Consider the following 24,202-nt stretch of genomic DNA (forward strand, 5'->3'; position numbering starts at 1 on the left):
GATGTCGTTTTTAAAAAATGTTGACCGTTTTAAACAGAACTTTAATACAATTAGTTGCATTTAATACTGTTAATATTCAAATATTAATTCTGAAATATTAATAAAATGCAGTATTTCTCATAGTTCTTGTATACAACTTAAATGTAAGATTTTTAAATGAAAAATTTCTTAGTTTTTTCAGTTTTTGAAAGCAGCACAGTATTGTTAAAGTAACGCCATAAACATAGTGAACCTGTGTTTGTTTTTTTAAGTACTTTTCAGGCCTTTAATTCATGTGTCTGAAATTCAGGTACTTCCAAGAAGCGTGGGAACCCTGCTTTTAACATTTAATGTTTAAGTTTCCTTCACACTTCTCTGTGGCGATGATTTAAAAAATAATAATAAAAATGTGGGGGACACAAATTTTGTAATGTGGGTGGGACATCTCTCCCTGGTGGAAATGACACCCCACTCACTAGTCTCTCATTCCACACAAATATGTTGTGCAGCTTAATGCATGCTTATGTCTATTACTTTATCAAAGCATGTTTATATGATAACTTCACGTTCCAGAAACCCTGTAATTGAGACTAGGGCTGCACAATATATCATTTCATCATCGATATCGCTATGTGTGGATATTGCAGGATACGCGGTGTTGAGTTGGGATTATATTTAATCAACAATTGAGAATACATGAGATTTGTGGAGTCATTGCAAAGTATAACCATAACAGAGTCAAACTTTATCATTGGTATGTGTTTTAAAGGCATTTCAAGACAGCGTAAAGCATTCGGGCTGAATAACGTGCAACATTTGTTACTTAAATAAAGAATAATTGTACTGAATTATTAATGCAATGAAGACTATATTGTTTTATTGGTCACACTTTAAAATAAGGTTCATTAGTTAATGTTATTTAATGCATTTACTAACATGAACAAACAATGAACAATACATTTACTGCAGTATTTGTTCATGTTAGTTAACGTTAGTTAATGAAAATACAGTTGTTCATGTTAACTCAGTGCATTAACTAATGTTAACAAGCATGGACTTGGATGTAAATAATGCATTAGTAAATGTTCAGTTATGATTAATAAATGCTGTAGTGTTGTTTATGATTAGTTCATGTTAGTAAAGGCATTAACTAATGAACCTTATTGTAAAGTGTTACCGTTTTATTTTGTATTTCATTGGTCACTTTTTATACCTGAATACTGGAAAATCAAAAAGCATTGTTTATTGTAATTATTCTTGCTTGCAATTTGTTTATTTATTTATTTTTTTTTTAATAAATTATTCACACCCTTACAAAATCACCCCAACCCATCGAAATTAATCATTTGTCTTTGTAAAATAGAGCTATCCAAGCCATCTGCTGAAATTGTATTATTGTATTTATATCGCAATATACACTCATCAGCCACTTTAAGTACACAGTCTCCCGTTCCACCACATCCCAAAGGTGCTCTATTGGATTGAGTTATGGTGACTGTGGAGGCCATTTGAGTACAGTGAACTCATTGTCATGTTTAAGAAACCAGTCTGAGATGATTCACGCTTTATGACATGGTGTGTTATCCTGCTGGAAGTAGCATCAGGAGTTGGGTACACTGTGGTCATAAAGGGGTGAACATGGTCAGCAACAATACTCAGGTAGGCTGTGGCGTTGACATGATCCTCAATTGGTACTAATGGGCCCAAAGTGTGCTAAGAAAATATCCCCCACACCATTACACCACCACCAGCCTGAACCATTGATACAAGGCAGGATGGATCCATGCTTTCTTGTTGTTGACACCAAATTCTGACCCTACCATCTGAATGTCGCGGCAGAAAGACTGGCACCAACAACCATGCCACGTTTAAAGTCACTTAAATCACCGTTCTTTCCCATTCTGATGCTCTGTTTGAACTGCAGCAGATCGTCTTGACCATGTCTACATGCCTAAATGCTTTGAGTTGCTGCCATGTGATTGGCTGATTAGAATTTTGTTAACGATTGGCACCAGTGGTGTAAGGGTTAGTGCGTCGACGCATGCACTCACGGTGACCCGAGAACGATTCCCGCCTCATGGTCCTATGCCGATCCTTCCCCTCTCTCTGCTCCCCATGCTTTCCTGTCAATACTTTACATTTTCCTATCCATTAAAGGCGAAAAACCCCAAAAACATTATTAAAAAATAAAATAAAATTTGTGTTAACGAGCAGTTTGACAGGTGTACCTAATAAAGTGGCCAGTGAGTGTATATCACCAAAAAAAAAAAAAAATCTAAATGTCATATTTTTCCATTATCATGCAGCCCTAATTGATACTGTGAGTGTGTGTAATTCTGAGATGATGGTGTTTTCCAGTCGGCCGTACACTAATAAGGTGATCACACTGTGGTATCGCCCTCCTGAGCTGCTACTAGGGGAGGAAAGATACTCGCCTGCTATTGACGTCTGGAGTTGCGGGTGAGGAAAAAACAAATCTAAATGCCATCATCTCATTACCTCTACACCCAAAATGATTTAAGGTAATGATTTCTTTGTGTGTGTTTTTGTTTAAAGGTGTATTCTGGGAGAGCTCTTCACTAAGAAACCAATTTTCCAAGCCAACCAAGAGCTTCTCCAGCTTGAGCTGATTAGGTGTGTTTAGATGTTTGTTTTTGTCATTCTAATGCTGGAGGATGGGGAAAAGGACTTTAGTTGAAATGCTGTGTGTCTTCTTTTTTTCCCCCGGTCAGTCGTTTGTGTGGTAGTCCGTGTCCTGCTGCTTGGCCAGATGTAATCCGCCTGCCGTACTTCAATACCATGAGACCCAAGAAACAGTACAGGCGACGCTTACGAGAGGAGTTCTCTTTGTAAGTTTTAACCTGATTCCTAAAACACTTCCATTGTGAACATAACAGACTGTTCTGTTAATGATAGAGGTTTATTTGACGGAAAATGCAGTAAAAAAACAGATATTGGGATTTATATTTTATAATATTTAAATGTTTAAAATGTCATTTTAGTTCTCTTATGTAAAACTTTCAGCGTCTTTACGCCAAGCTTTAGTGACAAGTGAATGTTGATCATCTCATCAAGAACTATTTCTTATTATTATTAATGTAGAAAACAGTGCTGGTTAAGCATTTTTCAGGATGCTTTGAATTGAAGGTGTGCCGAGCAAACTTTACAAATGCTTCATCCTTCATAGGTGGACGCTGCTGTGATTTGGCTAAAAATGCATAAATACTCGGTACATGTTAAATAATCTACAGTCAGGGTTCATACGTCCCTAGATTAATCATGGAATATTGACGAGGCATTTTTCAGGCCTGGAAAAGTTTTGGAAAAACGGATAAACCCAAAATGTTTTGATAAAGTCCTGGAAATTTGTTAAACAAATATCAATGTACTTGAATAGATGCTTACCGGCCACTTTATTAGGTACACCTTACTAGTACCCTGTTGGACCATATTTTGCCTTCAGAACTGCCTTTAATCCTTCATGGCATAGATTCAACAAGGTACTGGAAATATTCCTCAATGGATTTGCTCTATATTGACATGATAGCATCATGCAGTTGCTGCAGATTTGTTGGCTGCACATCCATAATGTGAAACTCCCATTCCATCACATCCCAAAGGTGCTCTATTGGATTGAGATCTGGTAACTGTGGAGGCCATTTTAGTACAGTGCACTCATGGTCATGTTGTTAAAAAACCAGTCTGAAATGATTCGTGCTTTGATATGGTGCAAATTCTGACCCTACCATCTGAATGTCGCAGCACCAACAACCATGCCACGTTCAAAGTCACTTAAATCGCCTTTCTTCCCGATGCTCGGTTTGGACTGCAGCAGATCGTCTTGACCATGTCTACAAGCCTAATGCATTGAGTTGCTGCAATTTGATTAGCTGTTTAAAAATTTGGACAGGTGTACCTAATAATGTGGCCGGAGAGTGTATTTGAGATCTTAATAGTTTAAAATACAATTGTGTTTCTTCGTGTGACATTCCCTGTGTGGGGCTACTCTCAGTTTCAGCTTTGCCTCTCTTTTATTCACCGTGATTCAGTCTACATTTTGAATGTCGTGTCCAGAAGCAATCTCTAACTAGAGGTACTATTAACTAAGAGTACTATTCTTATAAGTCTTGTGAAAACACAAGCCAACATTACTGCAATTTTCACACAGACAGCGAGAAACTTTCTAAACTATTTTACAGATATAAAAATAAATATGAACTACATTGTCTCATATTTGTGATATGCTGCAATACATTTGAATGAATTAATTTTCTAAATGGACATTACATGAAAAATTGGGTCCTAAATATTTACCTAAAATATTTGTAAGGTCTATACAATTTTAGTATTGTATGAACAGCTTTTATTTGAAATATAAAAATATTTACTGATGTTTCATGAATAGTATGCACTTTTCGACTTTCGGCTCATCTTCGTTCTTTGTGTGTGTGTGTGTGTGTGTCTTCGACTGATCAAATGAGTGGAGGTGTTTGAGTTCAGAAACTGTGCTTGCTGATAAAGAAAATAACTGACTAAAAAGATATGGACCCCTGTAAGAATTGCCCAGTACTTTATAATCTTAGTGTCTGTTTGTAGTCTGCCCACCCCTGCCCTTGACCTGCTGGACCACATGTTGACGCTGGACCCCTCGAGACGCTGCACAGCTGAACAGGCTCTCGCCAGCCAGTTTCTGTGTGATGTGGAGCCCAACAAGATGCCACCGCCAGAGTCAGTACACTCACAAACACACTGAATAAATCTTAATTACCTCAATAAATAGGATACAAGCGGCTTGTTCTGTTGTCAGTGCAAACTTCATGGTGTTTTTTTAATCATGTGGTGTCTCTTTTTAGTTTGCCTCATTGGCAAGACTGTCACGAGCTCTGGAGCAAGAAGCGACGGCGGCAGAGGCAAAGCGGAGTTTCTGAAGATCTCCCTGTCGCCAAAGTCCCCCGAAAGGAGCCCGCAGGAGCTTCAGGAGGGGAAAACAGTCGCCCGCCACCGAGTCCACCTCCACCGCCGTCATCTGCTCATCCTGCAGCCGCTAACACCATAGCCAGTGAGCTGGAAGGTGGGCCATCAATTGACTAATCTTTAACTAAAGCAGAAAGTAATGTAGGCAGGCAGTAAGAGGAAGTGGACTGTTGATGTGGGTAGTTCAGCATCATGTGACTTCTGGTTGAAATGAACATGGGCAAACAAGATTGAGGAAATAGGTGCTTGCTGTTAGTTGAACAGCTGTTTGTATGCCTAAAACTGCCAGCCAGTATTACCGTACGTTCACACTGAAAGCGGCGAGAGCGTCAAAAGTAGCCGGAAGTCATTCATTTTCAATGAGAGCCGGCGACGAGAAGCAGCGTGGCTCGTCTTCACCAGTGTGAGCGTCGAGGAGAGTTGAAATCAAGTCAACTTTATGGTAATGAGCTATGACGCGATTCGGCGGCAAGCAATCAGAATGAAGAAGTCCACCGCTTGAGAGGAGTCCAGAGAACACAGACCTGTGAACTTTGGTTCCGACCACAGTTGTTCCCAAGGGTTTGATTATTACGGTCGGCGTATTTTCAATTATTTACAATGTTTTCTCACAGGAACATAAATTAAATAAGTTACTGATGTGCTTTAATGTTGTAACGTTATATATTTATCTTTAAAAAAGCGGGAATCTCATGCGACAGTACAAAACAGTATTGCTGCTTCAGAATATTTCAGACATATAAACACATATTGGATAATGAAGTGGAGCAAATCCACGCCACATGCAACTCGATCTTCCATTGTTATATGAATTAAAGAAGTGCGCAACATTTTCACGCTAGGAAGCATGTTTTATGCAGGAATGTAACTGATATGCTGCAACGGCCCCTTTAAATACGAGATCAATGTAGCAAATTGCGACCTTGGATGCTTTCGGTATACGCACAGTTACCCATGCACTAACGCTACTGTTTTGATATGGCTAAAAACGATATATTTTGCCAGATCATTATGTCGCTTCACAAAATAATGTCTAGAATCATTCAATTATTATTTTTTGTGAAACGCTAGTTAATTTAAATTGTTTTTTCCTTTTTTTTTTGCATCTTCTATAAATATTTTAACTGTGTAGCTTTTAGGGATGGGTACCGAAACTCGGTACTTTATCGGTATCGGTGCTACTGGACAGTTATTGCAGAGTAAACATTACTTACAGCACAATTTAACTGACAAGCCTCGTCTGCACAGTTGGCACTCTCAGCAGAGGATCGCGCTAAGCGTACACACATAGCTTGCAACACAGACTTGCGCACATGCAGCTCGTAAGCTTGCGGAGTGAACCAAACTGGTTGTATTTTCCAAGTGGACAGCGACAATGCCCGTTGCAACAAACGTATCAAGTTGTTTTCTTGTATAAGCGGAAATGCAAGCAATCCTGCTAAGTGAAAGTATCTTTAAAAAGTGAAATATACTGCAATGAAAGGTACTGCGAAGTTAACTGCAATGAAAAGTAGTGAGAAGTTTTTGACTGCCTAGCTACTAACGGTAGCGTTACATCATCCACATCGTTATGCCAGCAGTCAAACACCTAAATTAGTGTAATATTAATAGTTTAATCAACACACACATTCGGTTACAATGGAAACCGTATGTTTTTTCTGCAGTAGCCTAAATAAATGTTAAACATTAAAAATGTTTTAACGTCAGCTGTATTTACAAATATAGCTTATGAATAGCCTAATAATAAACTGTTCTTGTTATGAAAGCTTATTTTTACATTGCAAGATGCTCCAAAACTGTATTAAAAACACAGTTAACTCCCAAAACTCTCTTAACTCATTTATATGAATGCGTTAGTGAAAAATCATCAACATCATCTCATTTAACTGCATTTTGCAACTCAAAGAGGGTATTTTCAACTGCAGGGAGCACAATAAACCAAGAAGGAACCAAGAAACCAAGAAGTCAAACATGTTGATCTTTCTCCAGAAGAATGGTTAAAAATGGAGTCATTTTCCTTCAAACAACTGTACATTCTTTTACAGGAAATTTTTTTTAAATTTGTTTTACAATTACCGGTTTTGTTTTATTTTACATTTAAAAACGTAATAATATAACAAAATGTTGTTAATTCTGTTCAATTGGTTTTGTTTTTTTTCCCATTAAAAAAAAGTACAGATAAGAGAGCTGTTAAAATACCGAACCGATAAGTGGCATCAATAAAAGTAGTAATACCGTTAAAACTTTAACGATACCCATCCCTAGTAGCTTTAGTGTGCTCAAATTATTTTTAGTGAATGAATTTTTGATAACTTCCTAATGTTTTTATTACAGTAAAAGAAGATCTTCCTAAATCGTTGAGCAATTAAAAAACTTCTTCTTATTAAACTAATACCCTCCCCCTCAACAAAACCACTCCACTCCATCTACAATGACAAATTCTTATTTTTTCCAAATAAAATCATTCAGGTCATCTGTTGAGAACATCCTGTGAATTAAAATACATTGTTAAAAAACCTGACTATTTTGGTCGCCTACCAATTAGGCTAACACGAGAAATTAGCTTGATGGAAAGATGATGATGAGGGAGAGGAGTTATTTCTGAAGCAGGATTCCTCGAGAAGTACATGTTAAGATGCAAATAACGTTAATTCTGATGCTGTTGTGTTCTTTCAACTCAAATAAGTCCAGTAGTTTGAACAAGCAGAAACATATCCATAACGTGTGTAAATTTTCCTCATTTAAAATATGTTTACGGATTGCTATTTTTTAGACCCCATAACTCTGTGGTTAGTTAAATATAAACAGATGTTTCAATATTATGTTAACATATACTTTGTGAATTTATGTGTTCAGTTTTTACTGCAAATGTCTCATCCATAATGCTGGAATTGTTCTAATGTCATTTTTTTCCCTACATTGTGCAGCCCTAAAAAGCTGTTGTGTTTTCTATGAATGGGCATCATATATAACCGTTTCTCTGTGCAGGTCTGGGAGCCGCAGCGGAGCAGTTGAACCAGACGGAGCTGGCGGTGCTGCTGAACCTGCTCCAGGGCCAGTCAGACAATCTGAGCATCCCACAGATGGCAGAGTTTCTGCGCAGCTCCTCATCTGAAGCCTCCACCTCAGTCCTGTCCCGGACCCCCGCCGCCCCCTCCACCCCTGAGCCCGACACCGCGCAGCAGCTCGAACTGCTCAGCCAGCTCTCCACCCTAATCCAGTCCTCTAGCGTCCCGCAGCCGGCAGAAGCCCCGCAGGAAGACCAGGCCGGCATTCTGGCGCTCCTATTGGAGCAGCTAATCAAGCCGCCGGCGGCAGAGGCGGAGCGGGCTGACGAGAGCAACGGGGTTCCACCAGAGGAGGGCGCTGCACATGCCGGCTCCGCTTCTGTCACGAGCGCCGATAGCGAGGGCAAGTGTTAGTTAAGTCTATAGGGGGCGGGGCTTGTCTAGGCGAAAGCTGTGATTGGCCGCAGCTAAATGGGCGTGGCTTGGAACGTCTCATTAGCATGGCCGATAATGTGGGACCCACCCACATTTAAGAAACGATATGCTGTTTTCTTGCAGAGATGTTTTTTTCTCTCTCTATTGTTTTTGTTTTCTTCCTAAAAATCTTCCTAAGGGGAAAACGTTTAATTAGTTGGGAACTGCAGGCTAACGAATAGAGAAATAAATCGTCATGTTCATTCGACAAATCCAGATGTTTATTTCCTGCTTTCGTGAGTTTTATGGTTTTTAGTTTTTTTTTTTTTTTTCATAGGAATAAAATGCCCAGAGCGCCGTCTGCGTGCCACTCATTCACAGCAGACTTTATGTATGTGTGTGTGTGTGTGCAGGAATGAGCTCACAGACAGGAAGCAGGAGTTCTTCATCTGTTGGCACACACTGCGAGTCCTCGACAGATGGTTACGGTGTTTGCGTTCAAATGTCACTCTTTTAAAGCCAGATTAAACAGAAATAAAGAGCCGTTTTGGACACATCTCTACTTATGTGTGTCTGTTCTAGTACACTCAGAAAACAACACTTACCTGGAGTAAGATGAGCAGCGTTTGCGACCGCCCTCTTGCATCTTTTTTTAAGCATTTATTAATTGGTTAAAGCACAGATGGGGGAATCTTAAAATGATGTCAAGAATATGCCACTGTCACAAACTCACCTCTGAACTGAACATTTCACATCTGCACAGAGAAATAAACAAACAAAATGATTTACAGTTGGGTTTGAGTAAAGCAGATTTAGTTTTGTTCTATAAACTGACTGAATTTCATCCAAAATTAAATTAAAAATAATTATTTAGACCATTTCCAAGTTAGGGCTGGGCAATATGGCAAAAATGCAATCTCGATAATTATTTTCCATATTGAATGTTAATGATATATTTCAATAGAAGTTGTTAATGCTTCCAGATTTAAAGAGTACCCCAACAATGACTGAATACACCATAATTAGAGACTCCATTAAATGCCTTACCATTTTTGGCTGATAAATTTTCGGTAGCCAAAAATCAACACACTTCTAGATTCTTATTGTTGTGCATTTCTGTTGTGTGATTGGCTCTTAGATCAATATAGAGTGCATGTAAGTGCAGTGCTTATAATTGTTGTTGACATACATTTTATTGCAATTTGATATAATATCATTTATCAAGGTATGCGAGCTGTCACTGGGGTGGGACCTTTTCAAAAGGTACACATTTGTACTTAAAGGGTACATATTGGTACCTCGAAAGTATATATTAGTACCTAAAATGTTAAGAGGAACACATTTGTACTATTTAGGTACTAATATGTACCCTTGAGGTGTTAATATGGACCTTTTAGGTACAAATTTGTACCTTTTGAAAAGGTTTCACCCCAGTGTTTATTATATTACAAAAAAATAAATATTAACTTTGACTAAAACCTAAACCTATTCATTCCAGAGAAATTGACCATTTCCAAGCTCTTACATTTTTTCAAAGTTGTTTTTTTTTTTTTTTACTATTACTACATTTGCCCTTGAAACCATGCTTTATGAAAGGCAAATGATATAAACAAGGTGAAATGCTTATTAATATTTGAAATTATTTGTATATTCAGATATTTTAGGGATGTTATCAGACTTTTATTATAAAATAAAGCAAATATTAACATTTTACTCAAACCCAAACTTATAAAATCCAGAGAAATTGACCATTTTCAAGCTCTTTCTTAATTTTTTTAAAGCTGAAGTTATTTTTATTACATTTTGACCATGAAACTATGTTTTATAGAAAGCAAATGATATACAAGAGAAAAAAAATGCTTAAATATTTGATAATTTCTGATTTTCTAGGAATGTGATCAGACTTTTATTATAAAGCAAATATTAACATTTTACTTAAACCCAAACCAATTAAATCCAGAGAAATTGACTATTTTCAAGCTCTAAAGTCTTTCCAAAGCTGAAGTTTTTTTTTTTCATTATTACATTTTGACCATAAAACTATGAACTGCTTTATGAAAGGCAAATGATATAAAAGAGGAGATCTGCTAACCTATTGAATCCAGAGAAATTGACCATTTTTAAGCTCTTTAATTTGAGATATTCTAAGGATGTTATGAGACTTTTATTATAAAATAAAGCAAATATTAACATTTTACTCAACCCCAAACCTATAAAATCAAATGAAATTGACCATATTCAAGCTCCTACATTTTTCCAAAGCTGATTTATTTGTATTATTTATTAAAAAGTAAAAATGCTTATTATTATTTGGAAATTTCAGATATTCTAGGGATGCAAGGGATGTAATATTAATATTTTGCTCAAACCCAAACCTGTTAAATTCAAACAAAAATGACCATTTTCAAGTTTTTTTCATTACATTTTGACTGTCAAGCTTTGCTTTATAAAAGGCAAATATATAAGAGGGAAAATGCTTATTAATATTTGAAAATTTCAGATATTCTAAGGATGTTATTAGACTTTAATTATAAAACAAATATTAACATTTTACTCAAACCCAAACCTATAAAATCCAGAGAAACTGACCGTTTTCAAGCTCCTAGTCTTTCCAAAGCTGAATTTTTTTTTTATTATTGCTTTGACCATAAAACTTTTCTTTATTAAAGGCAAATGATATAAAAGAGGAAAATTCTTATTAATATTTGAAATATTTAGAAATTTTAGACATTCTAGGTATGCTATCAGACTTTTATTATAAAATAAAGCAAATATTAACATTTCACTCAAACCCAAACCTATAAAATCCAGAGAAATTGACCATTTCAAGCTCCTAATTTTTTTGTATTACATTTTGAACGTGAAACTATGCAATTAAAGGCAAATGATATAAAAGAGGAAAAATGCTAAATAATATTTGAAAGATTTGGAAATTCTAGGCTTGTTATGAGACTTTTTTTATGTAAGAAAAACAAATATTAAAATTTTACTCAAACCCAAACCAATTAATTCCATTAACTAAATGGACAATTTTCAATCTCCTACTTTTTTTTTCTATTAGATTTTGTCCGTGAAACTTTATTATTGAAACACATTATGAAAGGCAAATGATGTAATATGACTTTACGATGTCCCATACTATTAATTTAGCATAAATCCTCTTTCTTCATGCAAAATATATTTGATGATGTTAGTGGTGAAAGCTGACGCAAGCATGTTCTTGACATATTTCATAAGATGCCTCCATTTAAGACTGATACTGATTCTCATCCAGTTGCTTTTTGCCGGTGTTAATCCGGCTTAATGAAGTTTAATTAAGATCGCCTGACCTTCTCCTGCGAATGAAACCCTCACATGCTTCTGTCTTCACTCTCTCAGTTCCTCATTGCTCGTTTTCTTTCCTCTCTCTGCCCTCTTTTCACATGGTCTCTGGGTTTTTAATCTGTGAATACACATGAACACACACTGTAATAAAAGCCTTACTGTGAGACGAGTGTCAAATAAATTATAGCTGCACTTTTACACGTTTTCCTGCTTGATAGAATCGGGAAAATTGTTTGGGAGATTTTTATTTTCTATCAGATCAAAACTCTCCAGCAGTTTGTTGCATTCATTAATGTGTGTTCGCATGTTACTTCTCTTTGTTAACACAAGGAACACATTTATTGTGGTGTTATTTATAGCGTAGGATTTTTAGATTCACAATCTATGACCAAACACTTTAGTTCATAGGTCTTAAACTGGATTCCTGAAGGGCCGCAGCTCTGCACAGTTTTGCTTCAACCCTAATGAAATACAGCTGATCTAACTAATCAAAGTGTTCAAGACTACTAGACACTATTAAGCAGGTGTGAGTTGGAGCTAAACTATGCAGAGCCGCGGCCCTCCAGGAATTGAGTTTGAGAATATTGCTTTAGATATACAAAGACTGTGCACTCATATTACTTATGAATAGGGGAAAGTTAAAAGGTGTCCAGAAGTGACCTCAGACGCACACATTAAATAAGGATTTTTTAATATATACATATAAATGAGTATGAGAAACTATATTTTCCCCATTTAGTGAGATTGTATGACTGGAATAGCTTCAGGAGAGGTGTTTTAAAGACAGCTGCTGACTGTGAAACTATTTGCCTTAAAGGAACACTCAATTCTATAGGCGTGGAGGGGATGTTAGAGTCTCATTTTACAACTCCTTTAGAGATGAACCATTTATGAATTGAGTTTTTACCATTAATGAATCCATTTAGCCAATCTCTGGGTCTGGCGGGAGCACTTTTAGCTTAGCTTAGCATAATTCATTGAATCGGATTAGACCATTAGCATCTCAAGTATTTGGATAATTTTCCTATTTAAAGCTTGACTCTTGTTGTTGCACTGTGTACTAAGACCAACAGAAATTGAGTAGTTGAACTAGGCCGATATAGCAAGGAACTATACTCTCATTCTGGCTTAATATTCAAGGAACTTTGCTGCCTTACCATGACTGCAGCAGGCGGAATGATGTTACACAGCACCTGAAAATAGTCCCTAAATAGGTAACCGAGCTAGATTATCTTGCAGCCATAGTACTTTGTACACAATGCAGTTACAGAAGAGTCAAGCTTTAAATAGGAAAATTATTTAAACCTTTTTTTTCTTCTCGAAAGTGAAATGCTAATGGTCTCATCCGTTTCAATGATTTATGCTAAGCTAAGTGCTCCCACCACACCCAGAGATCGGCAAAATGGGTTAAAAAAATGGTAAAATGGAATGTAACTGTTGGCAACTGGTAAAATTAGCCTAATTATACAAAAAAACACACCGAAAACTTGAGACTTTGCAACTATTGTCATAAAAAATGTGTAATATTAGTGTTAATAAACTTAAATTGAATAGTACAATTATAATTTCTTTAACTTGATTCACAAAAGTTGATTCACATATTGGTTTGCGCATAAATAAGGGACTAAAAGCCGAATAAAAATGAATGAATGGTTTGTGCATGTATCTAGATCCTGTTTTTCTGATGTTTTAGCAGGATTTATGAACGTACATTTTAGGGCCACATACAAGAAATGTAATCAATATGTCAAACTGAATGAGAAATAGGAAACATGCTGTAACTTGTCAGAGCAACACTTCAAAGTTTGAAGCTACAATTTTGCTAAGATAACCATTATGATTTAATCTTACTAAAGAAGAGTTTGAGTAACTCGCTAGATTTGCAGAACTCTTACTGATTGCACAGTACAAAAGGAATTCCTCCTCTGTAGTTTTGTTTTGCTTTCCAGGAAAATTGGTTTTTAAATCAAGACACTGACTTGACTAGCAAAATTACTTTCTGAAAACCTGTGATGTTGATTAGAAGGAAGTGAGATTAAAGAATAAAGAATTCTTATTATATTTAAATTGAAAAGTAGTATTTAAACCCCACTCCGTATACACTTGCTTGTTTAATTCATCAGAAAATAGACTTTTTTTGTTTTCCATTCTACAGTTTCTCAATTTCATATTTTATTTCTCAAGTAAATTAATCTTGATCTTAATGAAAAACTGTGACCATATACTTTTTGTAAGTTATTATTTATTTATTTATTTATTTTTTCTTGCAGTGTTTTTACTATGACTAAGATAAAGCCTTTTGTCATTATTGGAGCAGAGAGGCCAGAATGACTAAATGCTGGGTTATTTCAACCCAAATTGGGTGTAATATAGACTAGTCCGTCTGCAGGCTTATTTTTTTCCAAATTCAATGAATAGGACCAAATTTACCCCAATGTTTGTCTTAGTTCATATTTTATTTCTCAAGTAAATGAATCTTGACTTAAAAGAAATGCCGTGACCATATATTAGAGGGACTGAAAGATTAAATGCCGGGTTATTTCAACTCAATTATGGGTGTAATATGGACTAATCCAACTGCAGGGCTATATATATATATATATATATATATATATATATATATATATATATATATATATATATATATATATATAATCATATTCAATGAATAGGACCAAATTTAACCCAATGCTTGGCTTAGTTCATATTTTATTTCTCAAGTAAATTAATCTTGACTTAAAAGAAATGCTGTGACCATATATTTTTCCTAGTTTTTATTTATTTATTTGCATGCAGTGTTTTCACTATGATTAAGATAAAGTTTTTTTGGTCATTATTGGAGCAGATAGACCTGAATGTATGTAATACATGGGTGTAATATGGACTAACCCAACTGCAGGCTTAATTTTTTTCTATATGTTTGGCTTAGTCCATATTTTATTTCCTAAGTAAATTAATCTTGACTTAAAAGAAATGCTGTGACCATATATATTCTTTGTTCGTTTTTTTTTTTATTATTATTATTAATTTGTTTATTTTGCATGCAGTGTTTTGATTAAGATAAAGCCTTTTTATTTCATTATTGGAGCAGAGAAGCCTGAATGACTAAATTCTGGGTTATTTCAACCCAAATATGGGTGTAATATGGACTAATCCATCTGCAGGGATAATTTTTTAATTCAATGAATAGGACCAAATTTAACCCAGTGTTTGGCTTAGTCCATATTTTTTCTCAAGTAAATTAATCTTGACTTAAAAGAAATGCTGTGACCATATAGTTTTGTTAGTTTTTATTTATTTTTATTTAGTCTGCTTGCAGTGTTTTCACTATGACTAAGATAAAGCCTTTTTCATTATTGGAGCAGATAGACCTGAATGACTAAATTCTGGGTTATTTCATCCTATTTATTGGTGTAATATGGACTAACCTAACTGCATATTTTTTTAATTTAATTAAGAAGACCATATTTAACCCAATGTTTGTGTTAGTCCATATTTTACCCAATTTGGGTTGAAATAACCCACCATTTTTCAGAGCAATGACAATCAATATTAATCTTTCTATTTTATGATCAAGTTTGAAGTCTTTGTATCTCTTAGATGAATGTATTTTGTCATTTAAATACATCTAAATAGCAAAAGCAGAATCTAAAGCAGAAATAAAATTAAATGCCTTTATCGATTCACAAAAAAAAGACAAGAAAATAATATAGAAATAGCATATTAGAATTATTTATACACAATGGATTACGATAAGACTGAATACAAGAGTTTAATAAACAAAATATTATTGACGATTAATTAGAAAATTCAAGCACAAGACACACAGATGCCATATCAGTCTTAATCTACGAAACAGAATCTTAACGTTTAAGTTAGTTTCAGCACAAAAAAGTGTTTTGAATAAATGTCTGCCATTCCCAATCACTATTATTATTATTATTAATTGTTCTCTTACATTAAATGTTTTATTATCATTCTCTTAAATACGATTAAATTTAAATGATTTTATTGTTAATTCTCAAAATGATCAATTAACAATTGGAGTATATATTCTTTCATTAAAATAATGATAAATCGGTTCCTGTACCTCAAATTTCCTCTTTATTTCTACCAATGCAGAGTAGTTTTACCTCCCTCAGAACTGCATAACTGAATAATCTCTCGAATGTCGAGCCTGGATTTATTACACATATATATATATATATATATATATATATATATATATATATATATATATATATATATATATAGTTTCTTTTCTGTTAGCTTAGACAATCCAACCACTTTTAAAACATTTTAGCTAAATCTACCTGTATGGGCGCTTGCTTTTAAACATTGGCCCGTCATGTTAGTGCATGTCTGTGATTCAGCCGGAGGCCAAAGAAAGACGGATGAGAACTTGACTTGACTCCTGGAATGATAAATCATCAATGTACTTACTGACTAATAGTCAAATTACATCCATTTAACCAAGACTTTCACACACTAATGTGAGACGTCTTTTAAGATAGAACTAGAACTATTATTCAGTAAAAAAGTCAGAATTAATAGCCCTCCTGTGAATTGTTTTTCCTTTTTTAAATATTTCCCATATGACTATCAACAGGAAATTTTCACAGTATGTCTGATAATATTTTTTCCTCTGGAGGAAGTCTTATTTGTTTTATTTTGGCTGGATTAAAAGCAGTTTTTAATTTTTTAAAAACATTTTATGGTCAATATTATTAGCCCCTTTAAACAATATATATTTTTGCATTATCTAAAGAACAAACCATCGTTATACAATCACTTGTCTAATTACCCTAACCTGCCTAGTTAACCTAGTTTAATGCCTTTAATAAGCCTTTAAACGTCACTTTAGGCTGAATACTAGTATCTTGAAAAATATCTAGTCAAATATTATTTCCTGTCATCACGGCAAAGATAAAATAAATCAGATATTAGAGATGAGTTATTAACTATTATATTTAGAAATGTGTTGAAAAATCTCTGTTAAACAGAAATTGGGAGGGAAAATATATATACGGGGGCTAATAATTCTGATCTATCAATACTGTATGCAATCTGAGAACTTAATGAAATAAAATATTATTATTTAATGAGGCATACTATATTTTCATTAATAATTGTTGCCGGTATCAAAGCTCAGACTTGAATACCTAGGAACTACTTGGGTGTGGTTTGATTGCTATAATATATTTACTGTAGGTTGCACCGTGGCTGAGTGGTTAGCACTGTTGCCTCACAGCAAGAAGGTCGCTGGTTCGAGTCCCGGCTGGGTCAGTTGGCATTTCTGTGTGGAGTTTGCATGTTCTCCCCGTGTTGGCGTGGGTTTCCTCTGGGTGCTTTGGTTTCCACTACAGTCCAAACACATGCTATAGGTGTATTGAATAAACTAAATTGGCCATTGTGTGTGTGTGTGTGAATGAGTGTATGGATGTTTCCCAGTACTGGGTTGGAGCTGGAAGGGCATAAGCTGCACAAAATATATGCTGGAATAGTTAACGGTTCATTCCACTGTTGCGACCCCTGAAATAGAAGGAAAATGAATGAAATTATTATTTATTAAAAGCCTCTATAAACATCTATTAATACTGTATACTGTATACAATCTCTGAAAACCTCAAATCAAACATTAGTTATTAGGGTAAATGAGAAGCGCTATATATTGATTATTAATCGCTGCCATTAGTACAATTGTAGATTTGTTAAGCCACATTATTATTTACCTTTTTATCTGTTGGTATATGTTTTTATTTCATTGTATGTGCTTAAGTTGATACTATATACTTTTTAAAATAGAATTGTTTTTTTTTTTTTTTAACTGTTTTTGGCATAAAATTCATGAATAAAATTTAAAAAAGCTGCCATTTGCAAAGCTCAGACTTAAATACCTAGAAACTACTTGAGTATGGATTGATTGCTATAATATATTTACCATAAATATGTCTAATTATACACCTTTTGATGTGTTTTTTAACCGCTAATGTCCATATACTCTATAAATCAGCCTTCGTACTTCACACGTTTAATGGAGCTGTATTCATTCATGTGATTGATGAGCAAATAAATCTGATATCTGCCTGTTCTTTTATGCGCACTTAAAAGTGGTCCTGAAATTTTAACATTGTTTTGATTCTAATCTTTATTACAGTTCAGTGACAAAATCTGAATTTAAATAAAATTAATCATTTTTTATTCTTTGATAGTTAAGTTGAATAAGCCTAACTCAATATTTAAAGTAAGTGAAATTAACAAGTTTTTAAAGTACAAAACCTAAAGTTCTGCCTATTAATTTAATTTAAATGTATTACCTTACACTCAAAGAATGTTTTGCTGCTTGTTCAAACTAATTTAAAAGGAGCTAAAACAATACAATTCTTGAGGGTGTTTTTGGGACAACTTGATTTTTTTTGTTCAATCAACTTAGAATTGTAAAAACCATTAAGTTAACTTAGTCTGTTTACTTTGGAACGGCATTAAGGGTTTGCATGGATCTCTGCATCGATTACAGTGTGTGCACTGTAAAAAATGTTGGGTTCCACACAATCAATTTGTGTTGGGACAACATGAAACAATTAAGTTAACTTAATTTTGTAGTTTTTACTTATTTAAGTGAATTGAACGTAAAACAATTAAGTTGTCCCCAAAAAACCCTCAAGAATTGTATAATATTATATTTAATATTATTGAGTAATATGCAAATATTTGTGTGATTTATTGACTGCAGTTTGTAAAAAGTAATATTTTCTTTGTATTTTACTAGATATATTATATGAGAGCCTTTCGGTATTTACCAAACCAATGGATCTAATTAGATTTGCATTGTTAGCCATGAATAAAAATTGGAATGTTATTTTTATTTTATGTTTTAAGTTATTAACTACTATACCCCTAAAATCATTCTGCATAAATATGCACATTTTTGGCTCAATTCTGCGCAGAAATAGTCCACAGATACTTTCAGATCGTACACCTTACCTAATTACACTGTAACCAGAATCAGTTTAATATAATGTGTAACCCAATATTCATCATTTCTATCTTTAAAATGCTGTGAAAGTGTCTTGATTATGGTTATAGCAGCATTATGATATCTTGCATCTGACCTTAAGTCTTTTATCTTTTTGCCAGATTCTGCATTGGTTAAGTCCGATGCGACAGACTCAAAGTCAACGAAACACCCTGACGACTCTACGCCAGACGTAGCAACGCTGCTTCATCTGATTTCCCAGCAGGCCTCCAGGAGCAGAGGTCCTCCTGCAGACTTGCACCCCAATAAGGGACCCTCGTCTCCCCCGAGCCCCAGCCCTCCGTCAGCCTCTCCGTACGCCCCATCGCCCGCCTCAGACCTGGCAAACACTACTTCAGAAGCTCCGTTCACCCAGGATCAAGACTTGCGGTACACCCTGGGCGGAGCGGCCGGCCCTTCCTGAACCCTCACACTCAACTTCAGATTTTTTTTTTTACTTAAAAGGGTTTGTTCACTCCAAATTTAAAGTTCTGTTGTCATTTAATTAGCAGAATGTCACAAATGGGGATACTTTTGATCAAATCGGAGATTTCCGAAACTATACATTTGATTTGAGTGATTTAATTGATCACTATATGATAAACAATTCAGTTATTTACACATTAACACTAATACTGATCACTTTGTTTACAGGTTGAGTCGCAGGAGCTCAAGCATGCTTGCTTGATGTGTGACAACCAATGAGGTTCGTTCTTGTGAGTCACATACATTTGCAAGAACCAATGAGGTTTATTTCCCTGCTTCATGCAGGTATGCTTGAGTTTCTTTTTGTTTGCTAGTGAAAGTCTGTTTATGAATGAGTGTCAACATGAAATCTCCATATAACATGACTCTCTCTTCAGAAGACTAGGATTAAACCAGGCATGGGCAAACTCGATCCTCGAGGGCCGGTGTCCCTGCAGACTTTTGCTCCAACACTAATCGAACACACCTGAACACCCTAATTAGTGTCTTCAAGATCACTAGAAAGCTACAAGCAGGTGTGTTTGATTAGGGTTGGTGCAAAACTATGCAGGGACACCGGCCCTCCAGGATCGAGTTTGCCCATCCCTGGATTAAACCATATGTATTTTAACACTTTATTCTTGGCTGAATAGACTACAGAAATCTCTCATATTATTAAAAATATCTTCATATGTGTTTCTAAGATCAACAAATGTCTTCTAGTTTTGGAGGGCTGTCAGTAAATGAAGCGTAAATTTAATTTTAGGGTGAACTGACCCTTAAAAATGCTTTAAATATATTTCTTTCTTCCGTTAAAGGAAACAGTGAATGTTAAAGGAACTATTCTCGAATGCGAATGGATGATGTTCATCCCTCCCAGCGGCCGTCTTTTCCCGACTGCAGCAGTCTGTGAGTTTTAGCCAAGTGTGCTTTCTTTGAGGGCTTTTGTTCGTGTCCAAATTTCTGAAAAAGAAACATTTTCTTCTTTGAGCGTTGATAATTGTAAAGCGAGAGTCTTGATCCGGCTCTTTCTTCGTTATCCTTGTGTTTTAATACAAAGGCAGAAGAACATTTGCGGTACTTTAGTGAGGCCTTTGTTTTCACAAACCCATTTATTAGCTTGTGCAGAAGACGTGTTTTTATTTCCATTTTTGATGGGGGGAAGGGTAAATAGTGTTTGCTTATTCAGATGTTGCTGTCAGGACCACGGTTATTTAAAAGTGAAGTTCATTTAAATCTAAGACACCTTCAGAAAAGATTCAACTGAATAAAATTTTAGCATCCGAATCGCCAGTTTTGATTTGACTCCGCCAAATGTACATGCTGTAAAATGATAATAAAAGAAAACTGTGGCTGAGTAAAACGTTTGTCCGCTACATTTTGTCATTCATTCATTTTCCTTCGGCTTAGTCTCTTATTTATCAGTGGTCGCCACAGTGGAATGAACCAACAACTCTTGCTGCATATGTTTTACACTGCGGATGTCCTTCCAGCTGCAACCCAGTACTGGAAAACACCCATACACTCTTACACTCACTCACACACACTCATACACTACAGCCAATTTAGTTAATTCATTCATTTTCTTCTTAGTAGTCAGGGGTCGACACAGCGGAATGAACCGCCAGCTTATCCAGCACATTTTATGCAACGGATGCCCTTCCAGCTGCAGCCCATCACTGGGAAACACCCATACACACTCATATTCACACACACTCATACACTATGGCCAATTTAGCTTACTCAATTCACCTGTAGCACGTCTTTGAACTTGTGGGGAGCACCAACTGGCCCAGCTGCGACTCGAACCAGTGACCTGCTTACTGTACGGCGACAGTGCTAACCACTGAGTAGCCATGCCACCACTATCATGCCAAAACATTGTAAAAAAAGTTCAATTTTTAAGTTGAATCAACTTAACCTCATGAGTAATTTTAACTTAAATTTACATTAAACCTACTTAAAGGTGAAGTGCACCCAAAACTGAAAATTCTGCCATCATTTACCGACCCGTCACTTGCTCCAAACTTGTTTGACTTTTTTTTTCTGTTGAACACAAAATAAGATATTTTGAAGAAAGCTGGAAACCTGTAACCATTGACTTTCATAGTATTTGTTTTTTCAACTATGGAAGTCAATGGTTACAGGTTTTCAGCCTCCTTCAGAATATCTTCTTTAGTGTTCAACATGAAAAAAAGAAACTCATCAAGGTTTCTAGAGTAAATAGAGCATACATTATTTAATTTTAATCAACTTGTATAACTTAAATTAAGTTAGAAACATGAACTTAATTTAATAAGTTGTACATTTCTTACAGAGAATGCTGTTTTTACGTTGAATGCAGTCGGAAAGCTCGGACTTTGTGTTTGTGTTTAACATTGCTATGTATTTATTATGGTGTTCTGAGTGTGTTTTTTAACCCATCTTATTGTCCAGCATACTAAAAAAGCAGACTTCTTGGAAATGTATAATAAAACTAATCTACAAAACACAACAGAAGTTCAGCAAAAGCAGGAAAAATAGAAGCTCCAGACAAACTTTGCAATTTTTAAGTAAATGTAACACTAATATAACTACAGTGGGGGATATAAGTATTAAACTTGTCACCATTTTTCTCAGAAAACAAGGAGCTGTTGACTTTTTCACTGGAAATTTTCACTGGATGTTGGTAACAACCAAAGAAATCCATGTATGCAAAGAAAACATATCTAACTAGTTTACAAGTTATGTACTCATGAACACATGAAGAAAGGAAGGTGTAGAAAAGCAGTAAAAGCCCAGACAGCAGCTGAAATCTCTCAGTAGTTCTTCAGCAACCCTCTGCCCTTCTTCATTGTAATGAATATTAGCTGCTTCCGTTCAATATCTATATTAGCAGGATAATGAAGATAAAACCAGGGTGGACAATTCAGCAAGACGACGATCCAAAACACAGCCAAGGAAACTCAAGTGCTTTCAGAGAAAGAAAATCAAGCTGTAGAATGGCCCAACCAATCACCTGACTTGAATTCAAAAATCAGGTGTGATTTTTTTTTTTTTTTTTTTTTTTTTTTTTTTTTTTTTTTTTTTTTTCTTCAGACTGCAACAGTGTAAAAATCTTGATGGCTCTGTGGGTCTCTCCAATAAAATCTGACCTTTATTTTGTATTTTCTGTTAGATTTGAGTCAGGTGATTGGCTGGGCTTGTGATTACACTGGCGAAGGGCAGAGGCTTGCTTAATAACTACTGAGAGATTTCAGCTGCTGTCTGGGCCTTCACTGCCTCTCTACACCTTCCTTTCTTCATGTGTTCAATACCTTTTACCTGTGTCTTTTCATTTTATTACGCATAACTTAATTTGTAAACTAATTAGATTTGTTTTCTTTGCATATATGGTTTTCTTTGGTTGTTACCAACATCTAGTGAAAATTTCAAGTCAACAGCAAATTTAAAAATATGTTTTCTGAGAAAAATGGTTGGTGTTGAATATTTGTTTCCCCCACTATAAAATATATATATATATATATATATATATATATATATATATATATATATACATACATATACACACACATATATATATATATATATATATATATATATATATATATATATATATATATATATATATATATATATATATATATATATATATATATATATATATATACATATACACATATATATATATATATATATATATATATATATATATATATATATATATATATATATATATATATATATATATATATATAGTAAAATGAATTAAACACGAGTAAATGTAAAAAAGAAACAGGTAACCCTGTTTGGAATTATAAAAGTAACAGTAATTATTTTACTTTGACCTATAAAGCTGATGCTTTTACTGACATAAAACCGTTGGTGTTATGGTTAACTTAAAGCTAAGGAGTTTGTTTTAATCAAGCAGATTATTATTTTTGTTCTGTTCTTTCTGGCAGTTTCTCATGGATGCCAAATGGAGATTTAGGACACTGGCATTGAGTGCTGCTAACAGCATGGGGATTTGGGAAGGTCGAGACGTGCACTTGTCAGATTTCATCTGTGAGCAAATGCTGCATGAATATGTGAGTGAGAAAATGTGAGTGTTCAACCATCTGCAGAATGTAGTTTAAAAAAACAAAAACATAAAAAAAGCAGGCTGGGCGGTCTGAGAGATGCACAGCTGCTGACATGGTCATTGTTACACACTGAGCCATTCGCTGTGCTTTCACTGGAATGCAGGATTTGTGAAAACACAGCAGTAGGAGACTATCTGTACCTTTTTTTAAGTCTGAAAATGTTGAATGCAAAGCTATGAGATGTAACGGTGATATTGTTGATTTATTATTCCACTTTCAAATGTTTTTAATTAGAAATATTTAAAGAATGTGATTTATTCCTCTAGATTTTTAGTTCTTACTTGATCCTTCAGAAAACTTCCTAATAAAATATATAATTCGTTCACACTGTACAATAAGGCTCTCATTAGTTAATGTATTTACTAACAGGAACTAACATTTTTGTCATAAAAAATGTAATGCAATGCCATAACAGCAATAACAGCTTTTTTACAATACCTTTCAACATTAGTACTGCAGCCTTTGGTGTCACATGCTCCATCAGAAAACATTCATTTGTTCACACTTTACAATAATGCTCTTATTGGTTAATTTTAGATAATGTATTTAATAACACGAACAATACTTTTACAGCATTCATTAATCATTGATCAACATTTAATACTGTATGATTTAATACAAGTTCATTCTTGAGCTGTGAGTAATGTGAACTAACAATGAACAGCTTTAATACAGTTAAATAACCTTAACAAAAATGAAGTAATGTATTCATTATTCCTTAAATGTTGGTAAATACATTAACATTAACTAAGACAGCCTTATAATAAAGAGTTATTAATCATAATTTGGTGCTATAGAACCAAATATTATCAATTCTCCCTTAAAATATATGTGTTTTAGGATAATTGGATTAATACAGCATCCAAAAGAAGCTCAAAAGAACAGCATTTACTTTAAATTGC

At 34.7% G+C, this 24,202-nt stretch overlaps 1 protein-coding gene across 5 annotated transcripts in view; it reads left to right on the plus strand.

Moving 5' to 3' along the window:
* The window catches only part of cdk12 (cyclin-dependent kinase 12), a 55,743-nt gene extending 32,271 nt beyond the window's left edge, over window positions 1-23,472 (plus strand). The window contains exons 8-15 of one of the 5 annotated variants that reach the window (XR_008839509.1): window positions 2,338-2,439; window positions 2,536-2,613; window positions 2,712-2,828; window positions 4,576-4,707; window positions 4,833-5,050; window positions 7,942-8,364; window positions 18,837-20,088; window positions 23,121-23,472. Coding sequence is in view for 3 of the 5 variants with exons in the window: in XM_056480441.1 (XP_056336416.1) it covers window positions 2,338-2,439; window positions 2,536-2,613; window positions 2,712-2,828; window positions 4,576-4,707; window positions 4,833-5,050; window positions 7,942-8,364; window positions 18,837-19,138 (1,372 nt within the window). In the remaining 2 variants the exon portion in view is untranslated. Of the gene's footprint in view, window positions 1-2,337; window positions 2,440-2,535; window positions 2,614-2,711; window positions 2,829-4,575; window positions 4,708-4,832; window positions 5,051-7,941; window positions 8,365-8,788; window positions 8,932-18,836; window positions 20,545-23,120 lie in introns of those variants that run through there. The other 4 variants (XR_008839508.1, XM_056480441.1, XM_056480440.1 and 1 more) reach the window with 4 other exon arrangements.
* Window positions 23,473-24,202: the final 730 nt, after the last annotated feature.

Source organism: Danio aesculapii, chromosome 19 (assembly GCF_903798145.1).
Source record: "Danio aesculapii chromosome 19, fDanAes4.1, whole genome shotgun sequence".
Taxonomy (NCBI): domain Eukaryota; kingdom Metazoa; phylum Chordata; class Actinopteri; order Cypriniformes; family Danionidae; genus Danio; species Danio aesculapii.